The sequence below is a fragment of the Brassica napus genome, unplaced genomic scaffold (genome assembly GCF_020379485.1).
Source record: "Brassica napus cultivar Da-Ae unplaced genomic scaffold, Da-Ae ScsIHWf_1075;HRSCAF=1531, whole genome shotgun sequence".
NCBI lineage: Eukaryota > Viridiplantae > Streptophyta > Magnoliopsida > Brassicales > Brassicaceae > Brassica > Brassica napus.
In genome coordinates, this window is record NW_026014501.1 from 24,014 (window position 1) to 50,807 (window position 26,794).

General features: G+C 42.8%; 1 protein-coding gene across 1 annotated transcript; it reads left to right on the plus strand.

The window, feature by feature from the left end:
• The first annotated feature begins 20,778 nt into the window (after positions 1–20,778).
• LOC125595466 lies at positions 20,779–26,461 on the plus strand. The gene is made up of 7 exons (XM_048771251.1): positions 20,779–22,083; positions 23,046–23,474; positions 23,562–23,664; positions 23,737–23,849; positions 24,341–25,426; positions 25,922–26,167; positions 26,396–26,461. The coding sequence occupies exons 1-7, from the start codon at positions 20,779–20,781 to the stop codon at positions 26,459–26,461; spliced, it is 3,348 nt and encodes a 1,115-aa protein (XP_048627208.1).
• Positions 26,462–26,794: the final 333 nt, after the last annotated feature.

A 26,794-nucleotide genomic window follows, 5' to 3' on the forward strand; every position in this document is an offset into this window, starting at 1 on the left:
TGAGAGTGTCCAGAAGTGATCTGATGGTTGTGCAAAGATAGGGCCAAGTCAGGAGAGGCTTAGGAGTATCTTTGGGAGCAGGTGGTCGAGTGTGCAAACTTAGGGCGAGGCCGTACGGATTTGGTACGGACGTGTACGGACCGTACGGATCCGTACGGACCTGTCCCGACCCGAAAGCTCATAACTCGATCATTTCAGAAGTTATGAAGTTTGTGCAAAAATAGGGCATAGGTCAGCTCTTAAGAGAAGAAGACAAAACAAGCTCTTAAGAGAAGAAGACAAAAGAAGCTCTTAAGAGAAGAAGACAAAGAAGATAAGGTGCTGTGATATGATTGGAGAGTTTGGTCATGGGACAGGCTGGCTTTGACTGTAAAGGCAAGGGGAGCCACGACCATGAACCCAGACTGATCTGTGGACAGATTAGGAGGAGCTTAAGGAGAGCCAATCACAGCACAGCCCTGGTTTGAATTAAAGATAGGCGCCAGCTGCTTCAGCCAATCAGATTCAACTACACAGATTGCAACAAGACCAGCTCATCTACACCATCCATTCCTCTTAAGTTATTTACAGCCATTAGATATAGGTTTATGATGTCTCAGATTGTAAAAGTCTATATAAACAGATGTATATGGCGATTTGTAACTCTTAAGAGAGTTAGGGGGATTTCCCCTTCTCCTTCATAGTCTTTGGTTACTTTGAATCTCCCAATCTCTATTCTCTGGTTACCTAATCTCTCAATCTCTCTAATCTCTCAATCTCTCACCCAAAGTCTCTTAATCTCACACCATTCTTATTCTTCCATCAGTCTCTTTGTTATTCTCTTCCATTGTTGAACAAGACTCAGTCCCAACCTGTGGAGGTTGATTCACCACGCCCACACAACCTGTGCTCTGAAAATCTCACATACGGTCGTTGGTACGGACCTCCTGTCCGTACCACTTGCCCGATCTTTGTACATTGCCCTATCTTCCCTCTTGATTGCACCAGACATCTTCATGGCTTGCCCTAGGCCGTACATGGCCGTACTGAATGCCCTAGCTTTGCACCATACTGCCATCTTCTCCCAAACTCCTCCAAAGCCTTCACATGATCAGTCTAAGTCTTTCCTAGACTTAACTTCACAAGATAACTACTTCAGAACACATCTGAAGCTTGATTGAACTCTTCTGGACATCTTCTAGAGCTTGCCCTATTATTGTACAAGCTCTATCTTCTCTTCAGTTCAACAGGAGTGAGTGCTTCCGGAAGAGGAGGAGGTGTAGAATGCTATCCAAAGCTTATATCAACATAGGAAAGGGTAGGAAGAGAGTTGTGGGAGAGTGTTCTTACTCAGCCCTCATAAGTGGTTCTCTAAATGAGACAATGGGACTAAGAGAGCAGGAGGAAGAAGGTAGAGCTGATGATCCTATCACCAGGAAGGAATGGAGGGTGTTCATGGAACGTGTACAAGCTTTAGCAGCAAGCAAGAAACATGATGTACAATCCGGAGCTCTTAAACCCATTGTGATTGATTCTGGAGCAAGCCATCATATGATCAGTGATAGGAAGCTTACAAGTGAGATCAAGGCTGCAACAGGGAGTGTTATGATAGCTAATGGTGCTATGATCCCAATAGAAGGAGTGGGAAAGCTCAAGCTGTTTGAGAAGGACACAACTGCCTTCTACATGCCCCGGTTCACTTCAAATCTGTTATCTGTGAAGAAAGCTACCATTGATCTTGATTGTCAAGTAGTATTCAGACCTGATGAAGTGGAGTTTCAAGATTTGAAGACTGGGAGAGTTATTGGCAGAGGAGACAGCAAGAATCAGCTATACCATCTTCAAATGGCTAAGAATTCTAAACTCCTTGATTCTGTGTGCTTAAGTAGTGCTGTTGACAGGTGTGATAGTATGACTTGGCATGCTAGATTGGGACATCCTCATGCTCGTGCAATTGAATTGATCATGCCTAATATGTCATTTAATCACTTAGAGTGTGAGGCTTGCATATTAGGAAAGCATTGTAGGACTGTGTTTCCAACTTCAGAAACTACTTATGAGCATTACTTTGATCTAGTTCATTCAGATGTGTGGACGGCTCCTTGTTTATCTAGAGATAGCCAGAAGTACTTTGTGACATTCATTGTTGAGAAGTCTAAGTATACTTGGCTTACATTGCTTCCATCTAAAGATAGGGTGCTAGTAAACACTTTTGTGTTTTAGAGTGTGTTTAATAATAAGCAGAGAAGATTAGAGTAAAGATTAGAGAGAATAGAGAGATTCTAGAGAGAGAGAGACTCAAAACTCCATTAATTAATAACTGATGAGGTTTACAAGTATTAATAGAGAGAGCAACAAGGAAATTCGAAATGTATAAGCATGTGTAGTCAAATGACAGGCTGGAACTCATTTTGAATCACTTGGCTGTGCTTTCTCACATGCTTGCACTAGTGTAAAAGCATCCTCTCCTTTACAGCATCATACAGGCTGTCAAAGTGCTCCCTTATCCTTCCTTATCCTCTTTGGTCGAAATTCCTCTCTTCTCTTCACTAATTTACCTTCTCATCCCATCAGTTAACTTCCCCAAGTAGTTACTGTGGTTAAACTAAAGTTACCACAGTAAAACTCCAAAGTTACTATCTGCTCCAAATCTCTTCCTCTCTCATCTCAACACTCCCCCTCAAGCTTGACCATGTGGAACAAGTCAAGCTTGGAAACCATGAAGACCTCCCTCATTAAAAACCTCACCAAAGAAAACCCATTGGGATAAAAATTTGATGAGGGAAAAAGAGTGGAGACTCCATGGTTAAGGGGCTCAGCTCCTGGGAGTAAGATCAATGAGCCCAAGCCTAGAAAGTATGGACTCCATTGTCTTTAATCTCGCTGCCTTAGTAAACACATCAGCCAGTTGATCCTCACTCCTTGTATAACATGGCAGAATCACTCCTAAGATAATCATCTGCCTCACCTTGTGACAATCCACTTCTATGTGCTTCGTTCTCTCATGAAAAACTTAGTTAGAAGCAATATGGATTGCTGCTTGATTGTCACAGTGCATTGTCATAGGAGTACTCTTCTCAATCTCCAGATGCTTCAAGATACCCTTGATCCATACCAACTCGTTTGTCAACTTCAACATAGCCCTATATTCAGCCTCAGCACTTGAACAAGAGATGACCTTCTGCTTCTTACTCTTCCAAGGAACCAGGTTCCCTCCAATGAATGTACAATAGCCAGTTGTTGATCTCCTGTCCACTCTATCTCCTGCCCAATCAGCATCACAATAGCCCACTACTTCTGTGCTGCCATTGCATCCCATCCAAACTCCTTGACCAGGCGTGCCACTCAAATACCTCAGTATTCTATCAACCATCTTCCAGTGATGTACCTTTGGCGCCTGCATATGCTGACTCACTTGGTTCACAGCAAAACATATATCTGGCCGTGTGATGGTCAAGTAGATCAGCTTGCCAACCATCTTCCTGTATAGCTTAGGATCCTCAAACAACTGCTTCTCTTCAACCTCCCCCTCACGCAGAACCTTATATCCCTCCTCAAGGGGTGTCTTAGCTATCTTTCCTCCAAGCACATCAGTCTCCTTCAACATATCCTTAGTATACTTCCTTTGAGACATAAATAAACCCTCCTTTTATCTGCATATCTCAATGCCCAGAAAATACTTCATCTCTCCCAAATCCTTGATGTCAAACACAGATTTGAGAAACTCCTTAGTAGCTTGAATCCCTGCCTTATCACTTCCTGTGATAATCAAATCATCCACATACACTAGGATCACAATGCTCCCTGAAGGTCCTGTCAAGGTCAAGAGAGTGTGATCTAGTTCAGACTTCCTAAAGCCTCTCCCATTGAGTGTTGTACTCAACTTCCTGTACCAAACTCTAGGTGACTGTTTCAACCCATATATTGCCTTCTTCATAAACACTTTTGTGTATTAGAGTGTGTTTAAGAACAATCAGATTGTTTTGTGTAAGATTAAAGAGATTAAGAGAATAAGTAGAGAGAGAATAGAGAGAATACTCAAAACTCCATTAATTATTAAAGATGAGGTTTACAACATATTTATATGAGTGAGACAATCCATTTTCGAAATGTATCTGATAGGGTAGAGATTCAGAGCATGTGTAGTCAATGAGAGCTATCCAAAAGCAGCCAATGGGAGTCTTCACATGCTTGATCCCTTTGGCATCTTTTACTAGATGCTGTCTACTTTACAGCCTGTCTCCAGCCTCTCTAGCTGTGAGGAAACCTTATCCAGACTGCCCCTTCCTTATCCAGAAGCTCCTTGGTCGTGGCTAACTCTCCAAGGTGAAGCAAGGTAAGTTTCCAAGCTTTTACTTAGTTACCACAGTAAAACAAAGTTACTGTGGTAAAACTCCAAAGTTACTGTATGTCTCAATCCTCTTTCTCTATCAATGTATTCACTCTTTATTACCTCATCTCAACACTCCCCCTCAAGCTTGACCATGTGGAACAAGTCAAGCTTGGAAACCATGAAGACCTCCCTCATTAAAAACCTCACCAAAGAAAACCCATTGGGATAAAACTTTGATGAGGGAAAAAGAGTGGAGACTCCATGGTTAAGGGGTTCAGCTCCTGGGAGTAAGATCAATGAGTCCAAGCCTGGATAGTATGGACTCCATTGTCTTCAAACTCGCTGCCTTGGTAAACACATCTGCAAGCTGATCTTCACTTCTTGTATAACATGGTAGAATCACTCCTAAGATAATCATCTGTCTCACCTTATGACAATCCACCTCTATGTGCTTTGTTCTCTCATGAAACACTGAGTTGGAGGCAATGTGGATAGCTGCTTGATTGTCACAATGCATAGTCATAGGAGTGCTCTGCTCAATCTCTAGATGCTTCAAGATCCCCTTAATCCACACCAACTCGTTTGTCAGCTTCAACATGGCTCTATACTCAGCTTCAGCACTTGAACAAGAGATAACCTTCTGCTTCTTACTCTTCCAAGTAACCAAGTTCCCTCCAATGAATGTACAATACCCAGTAGTTGATCTCCTGTCCACTCTATCTCCTGCCCAATCAGCATCACAATACCCAACCACTTCTGTACTGCCATTACAGCCCATCCAAACTCCTTGTCCAGCCGTCCCACTCAGATACCTCAGTATCCTATCAACCATCTTCCAGTGATGGACCTTTGGCGCCTGCATATGTTGACTCACTTGATTCACAGCAAAGCATATATCTGGCCTGGTAATAGTCAAGTAGATCAGCTTGCCAACCATCTTCCTATACAGCTTAGCATCCTCAAACAACTGGTTCTCTTCAACCTCCCCCTCACGTAAGACCTTATACCCCTCTTCAAGAGGTGTCTTGGCTACCTTTCCTCCAAGTACATCAGACTCCTTCAGCATATCCATTGTATACTTCCTTTGACACATAAACAAACCCTCCTTGGATCTGCATATCTCAATCCCCAAGAAATACTTCATCTCTCCCAAGTCTTTGATATCAAACACAGACTTGAGGAACTCTTTAGTGGCTTTAATCCCAGCCTTATCACTCCCTGTGATAATCAAATCATCCACATATACCAGTATCACAATGATCCCTGATGGAGTAACCAAAGTGAAGAGTGTATGATCAAGTTCAGACTTCCTGAATCCTCTCCCATTGAGAGTTGTACTCAGCTTCCTGTACCAAGCTCTAGGAGACTGCTTAAGCCCATATATTGCCTTCTTCAATCTCAAAACATTCCATGGTTTTACTAGATGCTCAAGACCAGGAGGAGGAAGCATGTATACCTCATCTTCTAGCTCACCTTGTAAGAAAGCATTCTTCACATCCATCTGCCACAAATCCCACTCCAAGTTTGTCGCAATGGACAACACAATCCGAACTGTGTGCAGCTTAGCTACTGGTGCAAAGGTATCAATGTAATCTTCTCCATAGGTCTGTGTAAATCCTCTTGCAACCAATCTAGTCTTCTTCCTATCAATCTGTCCATTTGCTAGATACTTGATTGTGAAGATCCATCTACTAGATACAGCCTTCTTTCCCTTAGGCAGCTCACTTTCATACCATGTATCATTTTTGATCATAGCACCTGCTTCAGCTCCCACTGATTCTTTCCATTCCTTGTCTAACATAGCTTCTTCATAAGTTCTTGGTACATAACTCTCATCCAGACTAATCATAAAGGCATAATGCTCCTCTGGAAACTCAGCAAAGGAACACACGGCTTGAGAAGGATGCTCCACAGCCTGGGCATTGTAGTACACTCTCGTGTTTACCCAGTTGGAAGGATCCCTCTTTTTCCTTGTGCTCCTCCTCAAAGCTTGAACCTGATCTTCAGTTTGCACACTAGCCGGCTCCACTTGCTCTTCTCCACTAGATTGAACCTCATCCGCTTCTCCACTAGACTGAACCTCATCCACTTCTCCACTAGACTGAACATTGTTCTCAACTTCTTGTGATATATCTTGATCATGAAGACCTGAATTCTCTTGGTTTTGCTCTTGCTCACCAGATTCAGTTCCATTCCCCCTCTCATGATCAAGAGGAGTTGTTCTTCCAGCTCCACCAGTCTGATTGGAAGGCTCTCTCCTTCCTGCTTCCTGATCCTGGGATAACCCTATCCCAAGCTTCTCCAACAACACTCTCAGTATTGTTGCCTTATCAGATGGAGCTTGAGACAAATCTTTCAGATTTTCCCACTCCTTTTCTTCATAATAACCTTTTGTTTCAACAAACTTCACTTCTCTAGATACCATCACCCTCCTTGCTTCAGGATCATAGCACTTGTACCCCTTCTGAGTGATAGAGTAACCAATGAACATAGCCTTAGTACTCTTTGCCTCCAGCTTGTTTCTCTGCTCTCCTGGAACCATGACATAGCACACACACCCAAAGACACGTAGGTGATCAATGACAGGTTTGCTCTTGTTCAACACTTCAAATGGAGACAGATTCTTCAATATCTTGGTTGGAACCCGGTTGATGAGATAGCAAGCAGTCTGCACAGCATCACTCCAAAAGCGTTTTGGTACATTTGCATGAAACATCATTGATCTAGCAACCTCCATCAAGTGCCTGTTCTTCCTCTCAGCTACACCATTCTGCTGTGGTGTATAAGGGCAGCTAGTCTGATGCACAATCCCATGCTTGGCTAGATGACTCTTGAAGGCATTGCTGATGTATTCACCTCCATTATCTGATCTCAGTACCTTCACAGTAGCATTGTATTGATTAGATACATATGCTTGGAAGTTCATAAATGCTTCTAGCACCCTATCTTTAGATGGAAGCAATGTAAGCCAAGTATACTTAGACTTCTCATCAATGAATGTCACAAAGTACTTCTGGCTATCTCTAGACAAACAAGGAGCAGTCCACACATCTGAATGAACTAGATCAAAGCAATGCTCATAAGTAGTTTCTGATGTTGGAAAAACAGTCCTACAATGCTTTCCTAATATGCATGCTTCACACTCCAAGTGATTAAATGACATATTAGGAATTATCAATTCAATAGCACGAGCATGAGGATGTCCCAATCTAGCATGCCAAGTACTACTATCAATCTTCTCATAAGTACTACTCAAACACATAGAATCAAAGGGTTTAGAGATCTTAGCCAATTGGAGCTGGTATAGATTATTCTTGCTGTCTCCTCTCCCAATCACCCTTCCAGTCTTCAAATCTTGGAACTCAACATCATCTGGCCTGAAGACTACCTGACAGCCAAGATCAATCGTGGCTTTCCTCACAGATATTAGATTTGAAGCAAATTGTGGCATGTAGAAGGCATCTGAGTCTTTATCAAATAGCTTGAGCTTTCCAACTCCTTCTATTGGAATCCTATCACCATTTGCTATCATCACACCCCCAGTAGCTTTCTTTACATCACTCATTAAGCTTCTGTCACTAATCATGTGATGACTTTGTTAGGTTTTCAGAGCTCAGGCTGTGTGTGTGAGAAGAAGCCACTAAGGGCGAAATGAGAGCTTGAACTGAAGAGAGAAAGGTCTGATGAAGAACAGTATGAACTTGGACAGAAACAAGAGATTTAGAGAGATTAAGAGATTTAAGTATAAGAAAGGGGTAGTTTGAGGGATTCTTATCCAAGAACACACTTTGTATTATGAAGGAGGAGGGGAAATCCCCCTCTCTCTCTTGAGAGACACAAAAAACGTCCATACATAGCTTATTTATAAGCTTTACACATTGCAAACTCATAAACCCTTAATCTAATGGATAGAAATGACTGAATTGAAATGGATGGCTAGGATGGAGTCTGGTGGGTTGCTGAGGACGTGATGGATGCTGATTGGTTGATTCAAACTGGTCAAAGCAAGGGCTGGCTCCTGATTGGTTCCCTTAAGGCTCCCATGAACCTTATTCACAAAGATGGCTAGATACATGGTCAAGGCTGCTTTTCCTTTACAGCTCAAAGACAGCCTGTCATTGACCACGCCCTAGCTCTCCCTTATCCACAAACAGTCACAAGATAACTCAGGTTTGTCTTCTCTTGCGCCCTAAGTTTGCACAGCTTCATTTCAGGTTGATCTGGAACAAGTACGGTCGATGGTACGGACTGCCCATCCGTACCTCGCCCTATTTTTGTACCAACTCCCAATCTGACTCCAAATGGTGTCTAAGTATGTCTAAGTCCCTCCTGGACTTGACCCTAACTTTGCACACCTCATTTGGATACTTCTGGACACTCCTGAACACTCCTAAAGCCTTGATAGACAATCTCCGGAGGTCTTGCCCTATTCTTGCTCAAGACCCAAACTCAACCCAACTCCTCCATTGGCTCCATTTCTTTCTTCAAGTCAACACTCCCCCTCAAGCTTGACTCTAGGTGATCCTAAGCCAAGCTTGGAACCTTGAAGAACTCCCTCATTAAAAACCTCACCAAGGAAAACCCTTTGGGACAAAACCTTGATGAGGGAAAAAGAGTAGAGCCTTCAAGGCCTAGGGATTGGCCAGTGAGCCTATGTGCCTTAGTATCACTGAGGTTTAGGCACATAGGCTCTGGATCACGGCCTCTTCACTTCACCACACCTTCTTAGACTCTTCTATAGAACCGGCTTAGTGTCTCCCCCTTTCACCTGACTTCATGCCATCTTGAAAGGCTAGGAACGACCTGATCCTCTCCATTGAGTCTCCAAGTAAGGTACCTGATACATCATTCCACAAGTGTATCAGTTCTCAAGAGATAAACCTATCATGAATGTATATAAAGAGATTGATCAGGTTTACTCCCTTGTTTAAATGTTGAGGAGTGGCTGCTCTTCACACACCACTTGAATCCCTCACTTGCTGAGCTTAACAGCTCCTTCTCTTATCATGCAAGCTCATCAACAGTCCCCCTCAAGCTTGAGACCGAGTATAGGAAAGGTCCAAGATTGATAGTGAGCGCATGTTAGCTCCATGATAAGCCTTGTGGAGAGCACCTCCATCTCTTTCAGACTTGATGCTTGAATCCTCCACTACATCACCATTGCACTGAGGAGATACCTCAGCCCACTCTCCAAGCATCTCACACTAGCTTGTTGAGTGACTTTCTTCTTCCCTCCACTTCGGCTGGATCACTCCATGATCAGCTTGCAATGGCCTTGACTAACACAGGTCATTGAGCAACAGGATCATCAGGTGGCTCACTTTGCTCCCCTCCTCAAGCTTGGATTGAGTATGGGTCCAAGCTTGGAGTGAGCCTCAATGAGCCTTAAGATCAGGAGCGCAACATCTCATAGAGTGCGCTTCAACCACTGATCAACCCTTCCCTTTATCTCCAATGCCTTCTGGTCACCGGTCTCCTCTAGACTTAGGTGATGACCACTCGCCTTGTGTATCCACACACACACCACAGCGACCATTCCCAATGCGTAAAGTCTTCCTCTTCTGCTCGGATTGGTGATGGACAGAGAGCACATCTTGTGAACCTGAAACATCACTCAAACTCCAGCAAAGATAAGACACAAGCATTGGGATCAATCCTTGACTAATCATCAAGTTTGATCTCCAATGTCACAAGCTATGCAACAGATTGAAACAAGCATTATCAAGTTCACATCTTTGCAAGCAATCTCTCTAAGTACAAGCAAGATCAAATCAGATTCAAGACAAGCTACTTAGGCAATCAACCCTACCTTAATCCGCAATCATAGACATCCATCTATGTGCTCAATGTTAAGGCAGCAACAAGATGACAATATGCTGTGACCTTAATCAGTTTCTAGCTCATGTATGCAACAAGATCAGCCAATGCTTTCTATTATCCTAACACACATCACTTATAACTGAGGCAAAGCAATATTAATCATCAATCAACATCAGACAATGCAAAACCTTAAGTGATTTCAGTTTAATGAAAGCTAATAGGATTTAGATAGTTTCTAACATCCTAGCACAATCATAACCAAACCGGGTAAGCATTTTATTTCTCAACATCAAACAAGACTCTTAAAGCATCCTGGGACTGAACTAGACAATACAATATAGCATTTCATATCAAGAACCCACGGATTGCAACACTACACAACACAACACACAACCAGTTTCAATCACAAGCTCATATCAAGAAGGTTTAGGATTAACTTACAACCAAGGAACCTGAGCTGGTTCCTTGAGCCTCCTTGGTTATAGGTCACGAATCTGATGGGTAAGAGAGCTGGATCGTCACCCAACACCCTCTCCTTGTGTTCATAACCTTCTCCTTGAAACCACAACTCAAAAGGCTCCACCTTTCTTCACATCTCCAAGTCACCAACTTCAGGAACAAGGGGAAAGCTTTCTTCTTGAATGGTTTCAGCTTGGACCAGAGTTGAGACACACCTTTAATGGACTGGAGAGAGGAGGCACGACCATGATAAACCTCCTTGGCTTCATACACCTTCTTCTTGAAGAGAGAGAACCAAAAGGACAGATCTTCAATGGCTTGGATTTGAGATGAGACTAGGCTTGTGATGTATATGCGGAAGCTGGAACCAAGTTCTGATGAACCTGGCTCTGATACCATGTTAGGTTTTCAGAGCTCAGGCTGTGTGTGTGAGAAGAAGCCACTAAGGGCGAAATGAGAGCTTGAACTGAAGAGAGAAAGGTCTGATGAAGAACAGTATGAACTTGGACAGAAACAAGAGATTTAGAGAGATTAAGAGATTTAAGTATAAGAAAGGGGTAGTTTGAGGGATTCTTATCCAAGAACACACTTTGTATTATGAAGGAGGAGGGGAAATCCCCCTCTCTCTCTTGAGAGACACAAAAACGTCCATACATAGCTTATTTATAAGCTTTACACATTGCAAACTCATAAACCCTTAATCTAATGGATAGAAATGACTGAATTGAAATGGATGGCTAGGATGGAGTCTGGTGGGTTGCTGAGGACGTGATGGATGCTGATTGGTTGATTCAAACTGGTCAAAGCAAGGGCTGGCTCCTGATTGGTTCCCTTAAGGCTCCCATGAACCTTATTCACAAAGATGGCTAGATACATGGTCAAGGCTGCTTTTCCTTTACAGCTCAAAGACAGCCTGTCATTGACCACGCCCTAGCTCTCCCTTATCCACAAACAGTCACAAGATAACTCAGGTTTGTCTTCTCTTGCGCCCTAAGTTTGCACAGCTTCATTTCAGGTTGATCTGGAACAAGTACGGTCGATGGTACGGACCGCCCATCCGTACCTCGCCCTATTTTTGTACCAACTACCAATCTGACTCCAAATGGTGTCTAAGTATGTCTAAGTCCCTCCTGGACTTGACCCTAACTTTGCACACCTCATTTGGATACTTCTGGACACTCCTGAACACTCCTGAACACTCCTAAAGCCTTGATAGACAATCTCCGGAGGTCTTGCCCTATTCTTGCTCAAGACCCAAACTCAACCCAACTCCTCCATTGGCTCCATTTCTTTCTTCAAGTCAACAGACTTGCTCCAGAATCAATAATGATGGGTTTGTTGGATGTGGATGCTTTGGCAGGAGCACCTTGTCTTCGGGTCGTAGCCAAAGCATACACATACTTGACAAACTCATCCCATTCATCCTTTGTGACAGGTTCATCCGCTCCTTTTGACTCTAGCTTCCTCATAACCCCACTGCTCTCTTCAGATTCTCCCATGTAAGCTGAGTAGAAACACTCTCCTACTTGCATACTCTCCTTGATATCCTTCCTCCATAATCTGCTCATCATAACCCACATCTTAGAAAGCTTTCTCAACTTTCCCTTCTTGCAGCTTGTACCTCTCTTCCATCTACCTGGCTTCTTGTTTATCTCCCACACATCACAAATGTGTTCAACCAGCTCACATATCTCTCCCATAAGAAAGCTAAAGATCACATCTTGCTTCCTCCTTCCTGTATGAGTTTTCACCATACCCAACTCTGATTCTACTTCTCTCAGCCTCCCCACAAGCTGATACAACTCGTCCTTCCCTTGTCCTAGACTATAGATCACGCCCTTGGCTTCATGAACCTCCAACCTTGCTGTCTGACCTTCTTCAGCAGCTACCTCCTTTAAAGGTTCTACCTTTACTTGAATCTCCTTCAAACTTGCTGTCTGATCTTTCTCAGCAGCTCTCACCTTTAAAGGCTCTTCCTTTACATGATTACTCCAAATCCCACAGCTTTCCAAAGCTGTCTCTACCCAACCTGACCAGATCCACTCATTTTCTCTCCCTTTCTTCACTTGATAACTTGATCTTGTCTTCATCTCTCTGCTCACGTTTGACTCCATCAGATGTCCTCAATAAAACCCAGCAAATGAAGAACAGAGCTCAAAACCACCAAGAACACTCAAGAACATCAAGAACAGCTCAAGAACACAAAACCAGATTTTTAAGAACATGAATAACACACTTCCACCCTTTTAGTAACCTGGCTCTGATACCATAAACACTTTTGTGTATTAGAGTGTGTTTAAGAACAATCAGATTGTTTTGTGTAAGATTAAAGAGATTAAGAGAATAAGTAGAGAGAGAATAGAGAGAATACTCAAAACTCCATTAATTATTAAAGATGAGGTTTACAACATATTTATATGAGTGAGACAATCCATTTTCGAAATGTATCTGATAGGGTAGAGATTCAGAGCATGTGTAGTCAAAGAGAGCTATCCAAAAGCAGCCAATGGGAGTCTTCACATGCTTGATCCCTTTGGCATCTTTTACTAGATGCTGTCTACTTTACAGCCTGTCTCCAGCCTCTCTAGCTGTGAGGAAACCTTATCCAGACTGCCCCTTCCTTATCCAGAAGCTCCTTGGTCGTGGCTAACTCTCCAAGGTGAAGCAAGGTAAGTTTCCAAGCTTTTACTTAGTTACCACAGTAAAACAAAGTTACTGTGGTAAAACTCCAAAGTTACTGTATGTCTCAATCCTCTTTCTCTATCAATGTATTCACTCTTTATTACCTCATCTCAACACTTCAATCTCAACACATTTCCTGGCTTTACTAGATGCTCAAGACCAGGAGGTGGATGCATGTATACTTCATCTTCAAGTTCACCTTGCAAGAAAGCATTCTTCACATCCATTTGCCACAAATCCCACTTCAAGTTTGTTGCAATGGATAACACAATTCGAATTGTGTGAAGCTTGACCACTGGTGCAAAAGTGTCAATGTAATCTTCCCCATAAGTCTGTGTAAATCCTCTTGCAACCAGCCTGGTCTTGCGCCTATCTATCTCCCCATTTGCAAGATACTTGATGGTGAAGATCCATCTGCTTGAAACTGCCTTCTTCCCTTTAGGTAACTCACTCTCATACCAAGTGTCATTCCTGATCATTGCATCCCTTTCATCTCCTACTGAATCTCTCCAAACCTTGTGCTTCATAGCTTCTTCATAAGATCTTGGTATCTCATTCTCATCCAAGTTACACATAAACATCATGTGCTCTTCTGGATATTCTGCAAAGGAACACACAGCTTGAGAAGGATGCTCCACAGCCTGGGCATTGTAGTACACTCTCGTGTTTACCCAGTTGGAAGCATCCCTCTTTATCTGTGTGCTCCTCCTCAATGGTTGAACCTGTTCCTCAGTATGAACCTCTGCTTGAACCTCTGTTTCTGTCTCACTCACCTCCTCTTGATCATGAACCTCTCCTTGCTCATCCACACTGACCTGAGGAAAATTCTCTACTTCTTGTGTCACCACTTGATCATGATGACCTGAATCCCCTTGGTGCTGCTCTTGCACTCCTGATTCAGACTCATTTCCCCCCTCATGATCAAGGGGAGTTGTTCTTTCAGGTTCTCTAACCTTATCCTGGGACATGTTTACCCCAAGCCTTTCCAATATGTTCCTCAGATTCTCTGCCATGTTTCTTGGTTCTTGAGACAGATCTTCCAAGTCTTTCCAATTCTTTTCTTCATAATACCCCTTGGTCTCTATGAACTTAACAACACTCTCCTGGTTGCTGGATCATAGCACTTGTACCCCTTCTGAGTTACTGAGTACCCAATGAGGATTGCTTTAGTGCTCTTTGCCTCCAACTTGTTTCTCTGTTCTCCTGGAACCCAGACATAACATAGACATCCAAAGACACGCAGATGATCTATGTGTGGCTTGCTCTTGTTCAGCACTTCAAACGGAGACAGATTCTGCAATACCTTAGTTGGAATCCGATTGATAAGATAGCATGCAGTCTGAACAGCATCACCCCAAAACCTCTTTGGAACACTAGCATGATACATCATGGATCTAGCCACCTCCATTAGATGCCTATTCTTCCTCTCAGCTACCCCATTCTGCTGTGGTGTGTAAGGACAACTGGTCTGATGCACTATCCCATGTTTAGCCAAATGATTCTTGAAGGCATGACTGGTGTATTCTCCTCCATTATCAGACCATAGTACCTTCACAGTAGCGTTGTAATGGTTAGTTACATATCCTTGGAAGTTGACAAAAGCTTCAAACACTCTATCCTTAGATGGCAGCAATGTGATCCATGTATACTTAGACTTCTCATCTATGAATGTCACAAAGTACTTCTGGTTTTCTCTAGACATACAAGGGGCTGTCCACACATCAGAATGAACAAGATCAAAACAATTTGCATATATGGTCTCTGATGTGGGAAAAACAGTTCTACAATGCTTCCCTAAGATGCAAGCTTCACATTCCAAGTGATTGAATGACATATTAGGTTTAATCAATTCAATTGCACGAGCATGAGGATGTCCTAATCTAGCATGCCAAGTAATACTGTCACACCTATCAGCAGTACTACTCAAGCATATAGAATCAATAGGATTAGAGTTCTTAGCTGTTTGGAGATGATACAACTGATTCCTGCTGTCCCCTCTACCAATAACTCTCCCAGTCTTCAAGTCTTGAAACTCAACCTCATTTGGCCTGAATACTACTTGACAATCAAGATCAATTGTGGCCTTCTTCACTGATATCAGATTTGAAGTGAATTGAGGCAAATAGAACGCAGGTGAGTTCTTCTCAAACAGCTTGAGGTTTCCCACTCCTTCTATTGGGATCCTAGCACCATTAGCTATCATGACACTCCCTGTTGCAGCCTTGACTTCACTTATCAGACTTCTATCACTGCTCATATGATGTGTTGCTCCAGAATCAAGGATAATGGGTTTGGATGTGGATGCTAAGGCAGGAGCACCTTGTCTCCGGGTCGTAGCCAGAGCATACACATACTTGACAAACTCATCCCATTCTTTCTTTGTGATAGGGTCATCTGCTCCTTTGATCTCCTGCTCCTTCATAACCATACTATCCTCCACTGAGTTACTCATATAGGCAGAGTAAGAACACTCTCCTCTTACCACTTGTTGAGCCACCTCCTTGATCATCTTCAAGCTCATCTTATCACTTAGATAACCAGACTCCACGTTCTTCTTCCAAGCCTTTCCCATCTTAAGCCACACTCTAGAAAGCTTTCTAAGCCTTCCCTTCTTACAGCTTGTACCATCTCTGATCCTGATCAGTCTCTTGCTCTTCTCATATACTTTATATGAAGACTGAACAAGCTCACACAACCCATCCACATCTACTCGCTCATCATCTTTGGCTACCTGCATAATCAGCTGACCATATGATGAGTTTAAGCTCACTAGAAGGCTCAAGACTACATCTTGCTCCAGCCTTTCTTGAATCACCTCCGGATCTGATGTTCTTGATCTCAACAAATCCAACTCTCTCCACAAGTATTTCAGCTTGCCCACAAGCTGATGGAGTTCTTCCTTTCCTCTTCTCAGGTCTGTGTTAGCTCTCTTGACTCCACAAACCTTCTTCAGATCGGATCTACTCCCATGAGCTGCTTCAATCCCACATCTTGTATGGTTTTCTTGAACAACTCTATCTACATACCTCAGACTCCACGCCTGACCTGCTTCTATAGCCATTCTTCTTAAAGGCTTCCCCTTTTTATGACTACTCCACAACACACAGCTCCTCAACACTGCCTTTGCCCATCTTGACCAACTTCCACCAGTTTCCTCTTCAAGCTTCAATGGAATACTAGATCTGTGCTTCATCTCCATGACTAGGTTGTTTGTTTCCATCAGAAAGATCCAAACGAGCCTAGTGACTGAAGAACATAACCCAGACTCACCAAGAACACTCAACAACACCAAGAACACTAAGAACACTCAAGAAAGAACCCAGATTTGCGAAAAATAAATCACACACTCACCCCCTTTTGAGCAACCTGGCTCTGATACCATAAACACTTTTGTGTTTTAGAGTGTGTTTAATAATAATCAGAGAAGATTAGAGTAAAGATTAGAGAGAATAGAGAGATTCTAGAGAGAGAGAGACTCAAAACTCCATTAATTAATAACTGATGAGGTTTACAAGTATTAATAGAGAGAGCAACAAGGAAATTCGAAATGTATAAGCATGTGTAGTCAAATGACAGGCTGGAACTCATTTTGAATCACTTGGCTGTGCTTTCTCACATGCTTGCACTAGTGTAAAAGCATCCTCTCCTTTACAGCATCATACAGGCTGTCAAAGTGCTCCCTTATCCTTCCTTATCCTCTTTGGTCGAAATTCCTCTCTTCTCTTCACTAATTTACCTTCTCATCCCATCAGATAACTTCCCCAAGTAGTTACTGTGGTTAAACTAAAGTTACCACAGTAAAACTCCAAAGTTACTATCTGCTCCAAATCTCTTCCTCTCTCAATATATCAACTCTTTATTCTCTCATCTCAACAGCTAGAAGCATTTATGAATTTCCAAGCATATGTATCTAATCAATACAATGCTACTGTGAAGGTACTGAGATCAGATAATGGAGGTGAATACATCAGCAATGCCTTCAAGAATCATCTAGCCAAGCATGGGATTGTCCATCAGACTAGCTGCCCTTATACACCACAGCAGAATGGTGTAGCTGAGAGGAAGAACAGGCACTTGATGGAGGTTGCTAGATCGATGATGTTTCATGCAAATGTCCCAAAACGTTTTTGGAGTGATGCTGTGCAGACTGCTTGCTATCTCATCAACCGGGTTCCAACCAAGATATTGAAGAATCTGTCTCCATTTGAGGTGTTGAACAAGAGCAAACCTGTCATTGATCATCTACGTGTCTTTGGGTGTGTGTGCTATGTCATGGTTCCAGGAGAGCAGAGAAACAAGCTGGAGGCAAAGAGTACTAAGGCTATGTTCATTGGTTACTCTATCGCTCAGAAGGAGTACAAGTGCTATGATCCTGAAGCAAGGAGAGTGATGGTATCTAGAGAAGTGAAGTTTGTTGAAACAAAAGGTTATTATGAAGAAAAGGAGTGGGAAAATCTGAAGGATTGGTCTCAAGCTCCATCTGATAAGGCAACAATACTGAGAGTGTTGTTAGAGAAGCTTGGGATAGGATTATCCCAGGATCAGGAAACTGGAAGGAGAGAGTCTTCCAATCAGAGTGGTGGAGCTGGAAGAACAACTCCTCTTGATCATGAGAGGGGGAATGGAACTGAATCTGGTGAGCAAGAGCAAAACCAAGAGGATTCAGATCTTCATGATCAAGATACATCACAAGAAGTTGAGAACAATGAGGTTCAGTCTAGTGGAGAAGTGGATGAGGTTCAGTCTAGTGTAGAAGAACAAGTCACACCGGCCAGTTCAGAAGAAGAGCAAGTGGAGCCGGCTAGTGTGCAAACTGAAGATCAGGTTCAAGCTTTGAGGAGGAGCACAAGGATAAAGAGGGATCCTTCCAACTGGGTAAACACGAGAGTGTACTACAATGCCCAGGCTGTGGAGCATCCTTCTCAAGCCGTGTGTTCCTTTGCTGAGTTTCCAGAGGAGCATTATGCCTTTATGATTAGTCTAGATGAGAGTTATGTACCAAGGACTTATGAAGAAGCTATGTTAGACAAGGAATGGAAAGAATCAGTGGGAGCTGAAGCAGGTGCTATGATCAAAAATGATACATGGTATGAGAGTGAGCTGCCTAAGGGAAAGAGGGCTGTATCTAGTAGATGGATCTTCACAATCAAGTATCTAGCAAATGGACAGATTGATAGGAAGAAGACCAGATTGGTTGCAAGAGGATTTACACAGACCTATGGAGAGGATTACATTGATACCTTTGCCCCAGTAGCTAAGCTACATACAGTTCGGATTGTGTTGTCCATTGCAACAAACTTGGAGTGGGATTTGTGGCAGATGGATGTGAAGAATGCTTTCTTACAAGGTGAGCTAGAAGATGAGGTATACATGCTTCCTCCTCCTGGTCTTGAGCATCTAGTAAAGCCAGGGAATGTTTTGAGATTGAAGAAGGCAATATATGGGCTGAAACAATCACCTAGAGCTTGGTACAGGAAGCTGAGTACAACACTCAATGGGAGAGGCTTTAGGAAGTCTGAATTAGATCACACTCTCTTCACCTTGACAGGACCTTCAGGGATCATTGTGATTCTAGTGTATGTGGATGATTTGATTATCACAGGGAGTGATAAGGCAGGGATTCAAGCTACTAAGGAGTTTCTCAAATCTGTGTTTGACATCAAGGATTTGGGAGAGATGAAGTATTTTCTGGGCATTGAGATATGCAGATCAAAGGAGGGTTTGTTTATGTCTCAAAGGAAGTATACTATGGATATGTTGAAGGAGACTGATGTGCTTGGAGGAAAGATAGCTAAGACACCCCTCGAGGAGGGATATAAGGTTCTGCGTGAGGGGGAGGTTGAAGAGAAGCAGTTGTTTTAGGACCCTAAGCTATACAGGAAGATGGTTGGCAAGCTGATCTACTTGACAATTACTAGGCCAGATATATGCTTCGCTGTGAATCAAGTGAGTCAACATATGCAGGCGCCAAAGGTCCATCATTGGAAGATGGTTGATAGGATACTGAGGTATTTAGGTGGGACGGCTGGACAAGGAGTTTGGATGGGCTGCAATGGCAGCACAGAAGTGGTTGGTTATTGTGATGCTGATTGGGCAGGAGATAGTGTGGACAGGAGATCAACTACTGGGTATTGTACATTCATTGGAGGGAACTTGGTAACTTGGAAGAGTAAGAAGCAGAAGGTTATCTCCTGTTCAAGTGCTGAAGCTGAGTATAGAGCCATGTTGAAGCTGACAAACGAGTTGGTGTGGATCAAGGGGATCTTGAAGCATCTAGAGATTGAGCAGAGTACTCCTATGACTATTGGTGTAGCCATGAGTAGAGACATTGGGGAGCTGAGTGAGTCTGACGAGGAAGAGCCAGACTTGAGAAAAGAAGAGCCAGACTTGAGAAGAGAAGAACCAAACTTGAGAAAAGAAGAGCCAGACTTGAGAAGAGAAGAACCAGACTTGAGCAGAGAAGAACTAAATGAGCTAGCCAGCTTGTGGAGTGGACCAGTAACCAGATCAAGGCTGAGAGCACAAGAGGAGAGGCTCCAGGAGATAGCCAAAATCGTGGGTCTTGGATCAAGACAAGGAGATCAAGATAAACCAGCCTGTTGGTTTAATTTAATTACTTTGTAAGGGCTTTGGTTATTGGGCTTTAATTTAATTTAAACCAAAGACAATTAGGATTTTAAAATAAACCAATTTCAATTGGATTAGGATTAGAATTAGAATTAAACCATCCTGGTTTACTTCTAGGGTTTCTGTTTGTCGATTTCTTTAAGAACATGGGGGGAGGCAGCTTTGTTTTCCTCAACTTTCAATCTAAGAATTATTCAGTCAACTTTGTTGTCTTGTCTCTAGCTTTCTCTGTTCAGCTCAAGAACATTGATCTCACTTAAAGGAAGGAATTCCTGTGAATCCCATCTTAGACAATACAAGGTGATCTTGTGTCTTTGAGTAGCAAACCATCTCTGTTGCCATTCCATAGCTTCAGAGAGACGTCCATAGTCCAGCAGAGTGCTAGTAGCCTCCAAGGACATCCCTATTTCGTTCCCCTTCAAGTGATCCAGGAGCAGAAGCCATACCCAGGCTGCACCAAGTGGTATCAGAGCCACTTGAAGGTTAGGGTTTGCGATTTTGACTACTCAGATCATTCATTCCATCAAACACTTCTCTTATCTTTCTATCTGTTGTAAGCCAGCTGAGCCAACCCTGCAAATCTAAAAAAAAAAAAGAAAAGAGATCTCTGATCCAAATCAAAAAAAAAAAAAAAAAGCTGAAGAGTAATCCTGCTAGCTGAAGAGAAATCCAGCTCAGGGTGGTAAAGTCAGCTGGTGCCTAAATCTCTTAATACTTTCTTTCTGATTCATTGGGGTTTAGTTCTAGATCTTAAGTGTAGAACTTTGTTTTTCAACTGAACTTGTGGGAAGAGCTGAGACTTGGCGATTTGAAAACTTGAGTGAGAGAGAGATACTTTTGTTCTTGGCTTTGTGTTTTCTCTAACTATTTCAGGAACAATGAATGAAGAGAGACGAGATGGAAAGCAACCAGAGGGTTCAGGAGAACCGGCTGTCCAGCAAATCAACCTCAACCAAGTTCAATTTGAGGCTATGATGGCTGAGATAACCAGAAGAATGCAAAATACTTACAACCTTGCACAACAAGCTAATGAAAACTTACCTGGTGTTAATGCAGGGCAAGAGAGGGATGCGGTTGCTGCTGGAGCTCAGAGAGCACGCATTGGACCTATAAGAGGGCCACGAGTTGAGATTGGGGGTCGTGGGGTTTATGGAGAACATTATCAAGAAGATTCAACTGATGAAAGTGATGATGGATCTCAGGCTAGTCAGCATGGTAGAAACTACAACCGTAGGCGACCAGCTACTGATAACCTAGGCAATCTCAAGCTTAGAATCCCTCCATTCCATGGGAAGAATGATCCTGATGCTTACTTAGAGTGGGAGAAGAAGATTGAACTGGTTTTCAATTGCCAGCAGCTCACTGAGGAGAGAAAAGTGAGACTAGCAGCTACTGAATTCTGTGGATATGCTATTAGCTGGTGGGATCAGATTGCTACTACCAGGAGACGCAATGGAGAGCCTCAAGTAGCTTCCTGGTTTGAGATGAAAACTGTGATGAAGAAGAGATTTGTTCCTAATCACTATGGAAGAGATCTACACCAGAAGTTGAGAAGGCTTTCTCAAGGGTCTAAGAGTGTAGAGGACTATCACCAGGAGATGGAAACACTCATGTTAAAAGCTGATTTAGAAGAAGGTGTAGAAGCTACTATGGCTAGATTCCAAGGAGGTCTTAACAGAGATATACAAGATAGGTTGGAGCTACAAGAGTATGAGGACATGGATGAACTGCTACATAAGGCTATTTTGATTGAGCAGCAGAACAAGAGGAAGAGCTCTACCCGGTCTTCATACACTCCTGCTTCAAAACCGGCCTACTCCAAGGAAGATAAGCCAGGGGATAAGTCCAAGGACGGTTCTTCTTCAGTAGAGACCAAGAGAGATGACAAGGGTAAAGGAGTAGCCACATCTACTAAGACCAGGAACATTAAGTGTTTCAAGTGTCATGGCTTTGGTCACTATGCTAATGAGTGCACCAACAAGAAGGTGATGACTATCTTAGCCAACGGGGAGGTGATATCTGAAGAGGAGGACGCCGACCAAGAGTCAGATGAGGAAGGCGTGGAGTACCCTGTCCGTGGAGAGCTACTAGTCACCAGGAGACTTCTCAATGCTCAACCTAAAGCCAAAGAAGATGAGCAAAGGGAAAACTTGTTCCACACCAGATGTTTGGTTCAAGAAAAGGTTTGTAGCCTGATCATTGATGGAGGCAGTGTTAACTTGAAGAAACAAAATGGAGACAAAGGAGAAGTATGGAGGAGTTGGTGTCTAGTGCAAAGATAGGGCAAGTCTTATAGAGATTGTCTATCAAGCTTCAGAAGTGTCTGATGAGCTCCAGAAGTGTTCTAAGGGCTGTCCAAAGATAGGGTTTAAGTCCAGGAGGGACTTAGACATCATTTGGAGAGAATTGGGTGATGGTGCAAAGATAGGGCGTCCCGGAAGTTCAGACGGTACTGATGGTACGGACGGACCGTGCAAACTTAGGGCGATCCAAACCGAGGCAAGTTCGACCGTTGGAGATGTTTGGGCGAGGCGTGCAAAAATAGGGCGCTGGTTCATCATAAAGATAGGCGACCTGATCTGATTGTATTTGGGGACCAGTTATGGATAAGGCACAGCAAGGAGTGAGCTGGCGTGAGCTGTCCCTTGGCTGTATATTGACCATGAATCTGGACACAAGGGAGACTACATTCATGGGCGCCTAAGATGATCCAATCAGAGGCAAGCCCTCCCTTTGACCAGATTCAAATCAACCAATCAAGCAACATCAGCCCTCATCCAATCACAAGAGATCACACAGATTGCAAGACCAACTTTCCATCTTAGCCATCCATTCATTTCAAGTTAATATTATCCATTAGATTTAGGTTTCAGATTGTGTAAACCTATTGAGCTTATAAATAAGCATGTAAGTGGCGATTTGGAGCCTCAAGAGAGTATGGGGGGTTTCCCCATCTCCTTCATAATTATAAAAGTGTGTTCTTGATCAGATTCCCTTAATCTACCCCTTTCTTAGTCTCTAATCTCTTAATCTCTCAAAGTCTCTTTGTTTCTGATTCAAGTTCATACTAGTTTCATCAGACCTCTTATTCAACTAGTTCAAGACCTTATCTTTTCCTTTAATGGCTTTTCTTACACATACACAGCCAGAGCTCTCAAATCTCACAGGCAGCTGTACTAATGTAGCAAGTGCTGAGTTGGTGGAGAAGTTGGGTCTTCAAGTGTTTAAACATCCTAAACCATATCTCTTGCAATGGATCAATGATGAGGGTGGATTAAAGATCACCAAACAAGTGAAGGTCTTGCTATCAGTGGGAAAGTACCAGGATGAGATCACTTGTGATGTAGCACGCCTTGAAGCTAGCCACATCCTTCTTGGTCGTCCATGGCAGTATGATAAGAGATCAGTACATGATGGCTTCACCAACAGATACACTTTTATCCATAAGGAGAAACAAGTTACCCTGGCGCCAATGACCCCTCAGGAGGTACACCAGGATCAGATGCATCTCAAAATGAAGAGAGGAGAGTCCAAGGCCGCCAGCAAGTCCTTGCTTCTTGAAGAGACCAGCCAGGTAAGTAAACTCAACCTCTTTGCTACTGCTAAAGATATCAAAACTGCTGTGATTGAACAATCAAATTTGATACTAGTGGTTTATAAGGAATTGTTGAGCTCTACTACTAACCCTGCTCCTGAGATTCCAGAGGAGATTGAGTGCCTTTTGCAGGAGTATAGAGATGTGTTCCCAAAGGACAATCCAATAGGTCTGCCGCCTATAAGGGGAATAGAGCACCAGATTGATTTTGTACCAGGAGCTACTTTACCAAACCGTCCAGCATACAGGACCAACCCTGTGGAAACCAAGGAGCTTCAGAAACAAGTCAATGAGCTAATGGATAAGGGACATATCAGGGAGAGTTTGAGTCCTTGTGCTGTACCTGTCCTCTTGGTACCAAAAAAGATGGAAGCTGGAGGATGTGTGTGGACTGCAGAGCCATCAACAACATAACAGTTAAGTACAGACACCCTATTCCTCGCTTAGAAGATATGCTAGATGAGTTACATGGTTCATGTGTCTTTTCTAAGATTGATTTAAAGAGTGGTTACCACCATATTAGAATGAAAGAAGGAGATGAGTGGAAAACTGCTTTTAAAACTAAGCTAGGATTGTATGAATGGCTTGTGATGCCTTTTGGACTTACTAATGCACCTAGTACTTTCATGAGGTTAATGAATCATGTCTTGAGAGCTTTGATAGGACGATTTGTAGTTGTTTACTTTGATGATATCCTGATTTACAGCAAGACTATGAAAGAACATGTTAACCACTTGAAACAAGTTCTGGATGTGCTTAGAAAAGAAAATCTGTATGCTAACTATAAAAAGTGTTCTTTTGGCACAGATAACCTTGTCTTTTTAGGTTTTGTTGTGACTTCACAGGGCATACAGGTTGATGAGGAAAAAGTGAAGGCTATCAGGGAGTGGCGGATTCCTAAATCTATTGGAGAGGTCAGAAGTTTTCATGGACTTGCTGGCTTTTACAAGAGGTTTGTGAGAGATTTCAGTACAGTTGCAGCACCACTGACTGAAGTAATCAAAAAGAGTGTAGGTTTCACTTGGGGACCAACCCAAGAAGATGCATTTCAAATGCTAAAAGAGAAGTTAACAAGTGCTCCCTTACTTGCACTTCCTGACTTTTCTAAAACTTTTGAAATTGAATGTGATGCATCTGGTATTGGAATTGGAGCTGTGTTGATGCAGGATAAGAAACCCATAGCTTACTTCAGTGAGAAACTAGGAGGCGCCACCTTGAACTATCCTACCTATGACAAGGAGCTGTATGCCTTGGTGAGAGCTTTACAAGTGTGGCAACATTACTTGTGGCCTAAGGAGTTTGTGATCCATACAGATCATGAATCCCTTAAACATCTCAAAGGGCAACAGAAGCTGAACAAGAGACATGCCAGGTGGGTGGAGTTCTTTGAGACCTTTCCTTATGTCATCCACTACAAGAAAGGTAAGGAGAATGTAGTGGCTGATGCACTCTCCAGAAGGTATACTCTTTTATCTTCAATGGAAACTAAACTCTTAGGCTTTGAACATATCAAATCTTGCTATGCTAATGATCCTGAGTTTAAAGATGTGTTTACTGAATCTGAGAAACATGCTAGTGGAAAATTCTACCAAGTAAAAGGATTTCTTTTCTATGATAACCGCCTGTGTGTTCCTAGTGGCTCTTTGAGAGAATTGTATGTTAGGGAAGCTCACGCAGGAGGGCTGATGGGACACTTTGGAGTCGCCAAAACACTCTCCACCTTGCAGGAGCACTTCTACTGGCCGAGTATGAAGAAAGAAGTGGAGCGTGTGTGCTCAAGGTGTGTCGTGTGCAAACAAGCCAAGTCTAAGGTCCAACCAACAGGTTTGTATACACCTCTCCCTATTCCTACTGCACCATGGATTGATATCTCTATGGGCTTTGTCTTAGGATTTCCTAGGACTAGGAAAGGAAGAGATAGTATCTTTGTGGTTGTTGATAGATTTTCTAAGATGGCTCACTTCATACCTTGTCATAAAACTGATGATGCATCTTTGGTAGCTGATCTATTCTTTCGAGAAGTTGTTAGATTGCATGGTATGCCTAGGACTATAGTTTCTGATAGAGATACTAAGTTCCTTAGCTATTTCTGGAAAACTCTGTGGGGAAAGTTGGGAACTAAGCTATTGTTTTCAACTACTTGTCATCCCCAAACTGATGGTCAAACTGAATCAGTCAATAGGACATTGTCTACTCTTTTGCGTGCCATCATTAAGAGTAACATTAGGACATGGGAGGATTGTTTACCACATGTAGAGTTTGCATATAACAGAGCAGTGCATTCAGCTACTAAACTCTCACCTTTTCAAGTTGTTTATGATTTTAACCCATTGTCTCCTCTTGATTTATTTGCTTTACCTTTAAAAGAGCAAACTAACCTTGATGGCAAGCAAAAGGCCGAGTTTGTTTTGTCTTTGCATGAGCAGGTCAGGAAGAACATTGAGGAGAGAACCAAGATGTATGAGAGGCAGAAGAACAAGGGGCGCAAGGAGCTAGTACTTGAACCGGGTGATCTTGTGTGGATTCACATGAGAAAAGAGAGGTTTCCTGTTGAGAGGAAATCAAAGTTGCTACCAAGGAAAGATGGACCATTCAGAGTGCTGAAGAGAATCAACAACAATGCCTACCAGATCGATCTTGAAGGGAAATACACAATCAGTTCTACTTTCAATGTTTCTGACTTGGACCCTTTTATTGCAGATGATTTGGATTTGAGGTCAAATCCTTTTAAAGGAGGAGGGGATGGTGTAGCCATGAGTAGAGACATTGGAGAGCTGAGTGAGTCTGACGAGGAAGAGCCAGACTTGAGAAAAGAAGAGCCAGACTTGAGAAGAGTGTTAACTTGAAGAAAATAAATGGAGAAGGCAAAGGTGTGGAGTTGAGATGTGGCTTGTACAAAGATAGGGCAAGAGCTATGGAGAATGCCTATCAAGAGTTATGAAGTATCTGAAGGTGTAGAGAAGTGATCTGATGGATGTTCTAAAGTAAGGGTAAAGTCTAGGAGAGACTTAGAAGAGTGTTGAGGAGCAAATGGGCGAGTGTGCAAAGATAGGGCGAGGCTGTACGGCCATGTACGGATCAGTACGGACGGTGGACTACCCTAGAAGTGCAGACTCGACCATTTGGGTGTTTTAAGCTTTGTGCAAAGTTAGGGCGCAAGGGTACGGATATGGAATGGTCCGTACACCTCCTGATGGTGTTGTGCAAAGCTTGGGACATAAAGAAAAGGTGTTGGGCGAATGGATAAGGTTCTGATCAGATGGCATCAAAAGGGAATCAAGTGGAGATCCCTTGGAGGA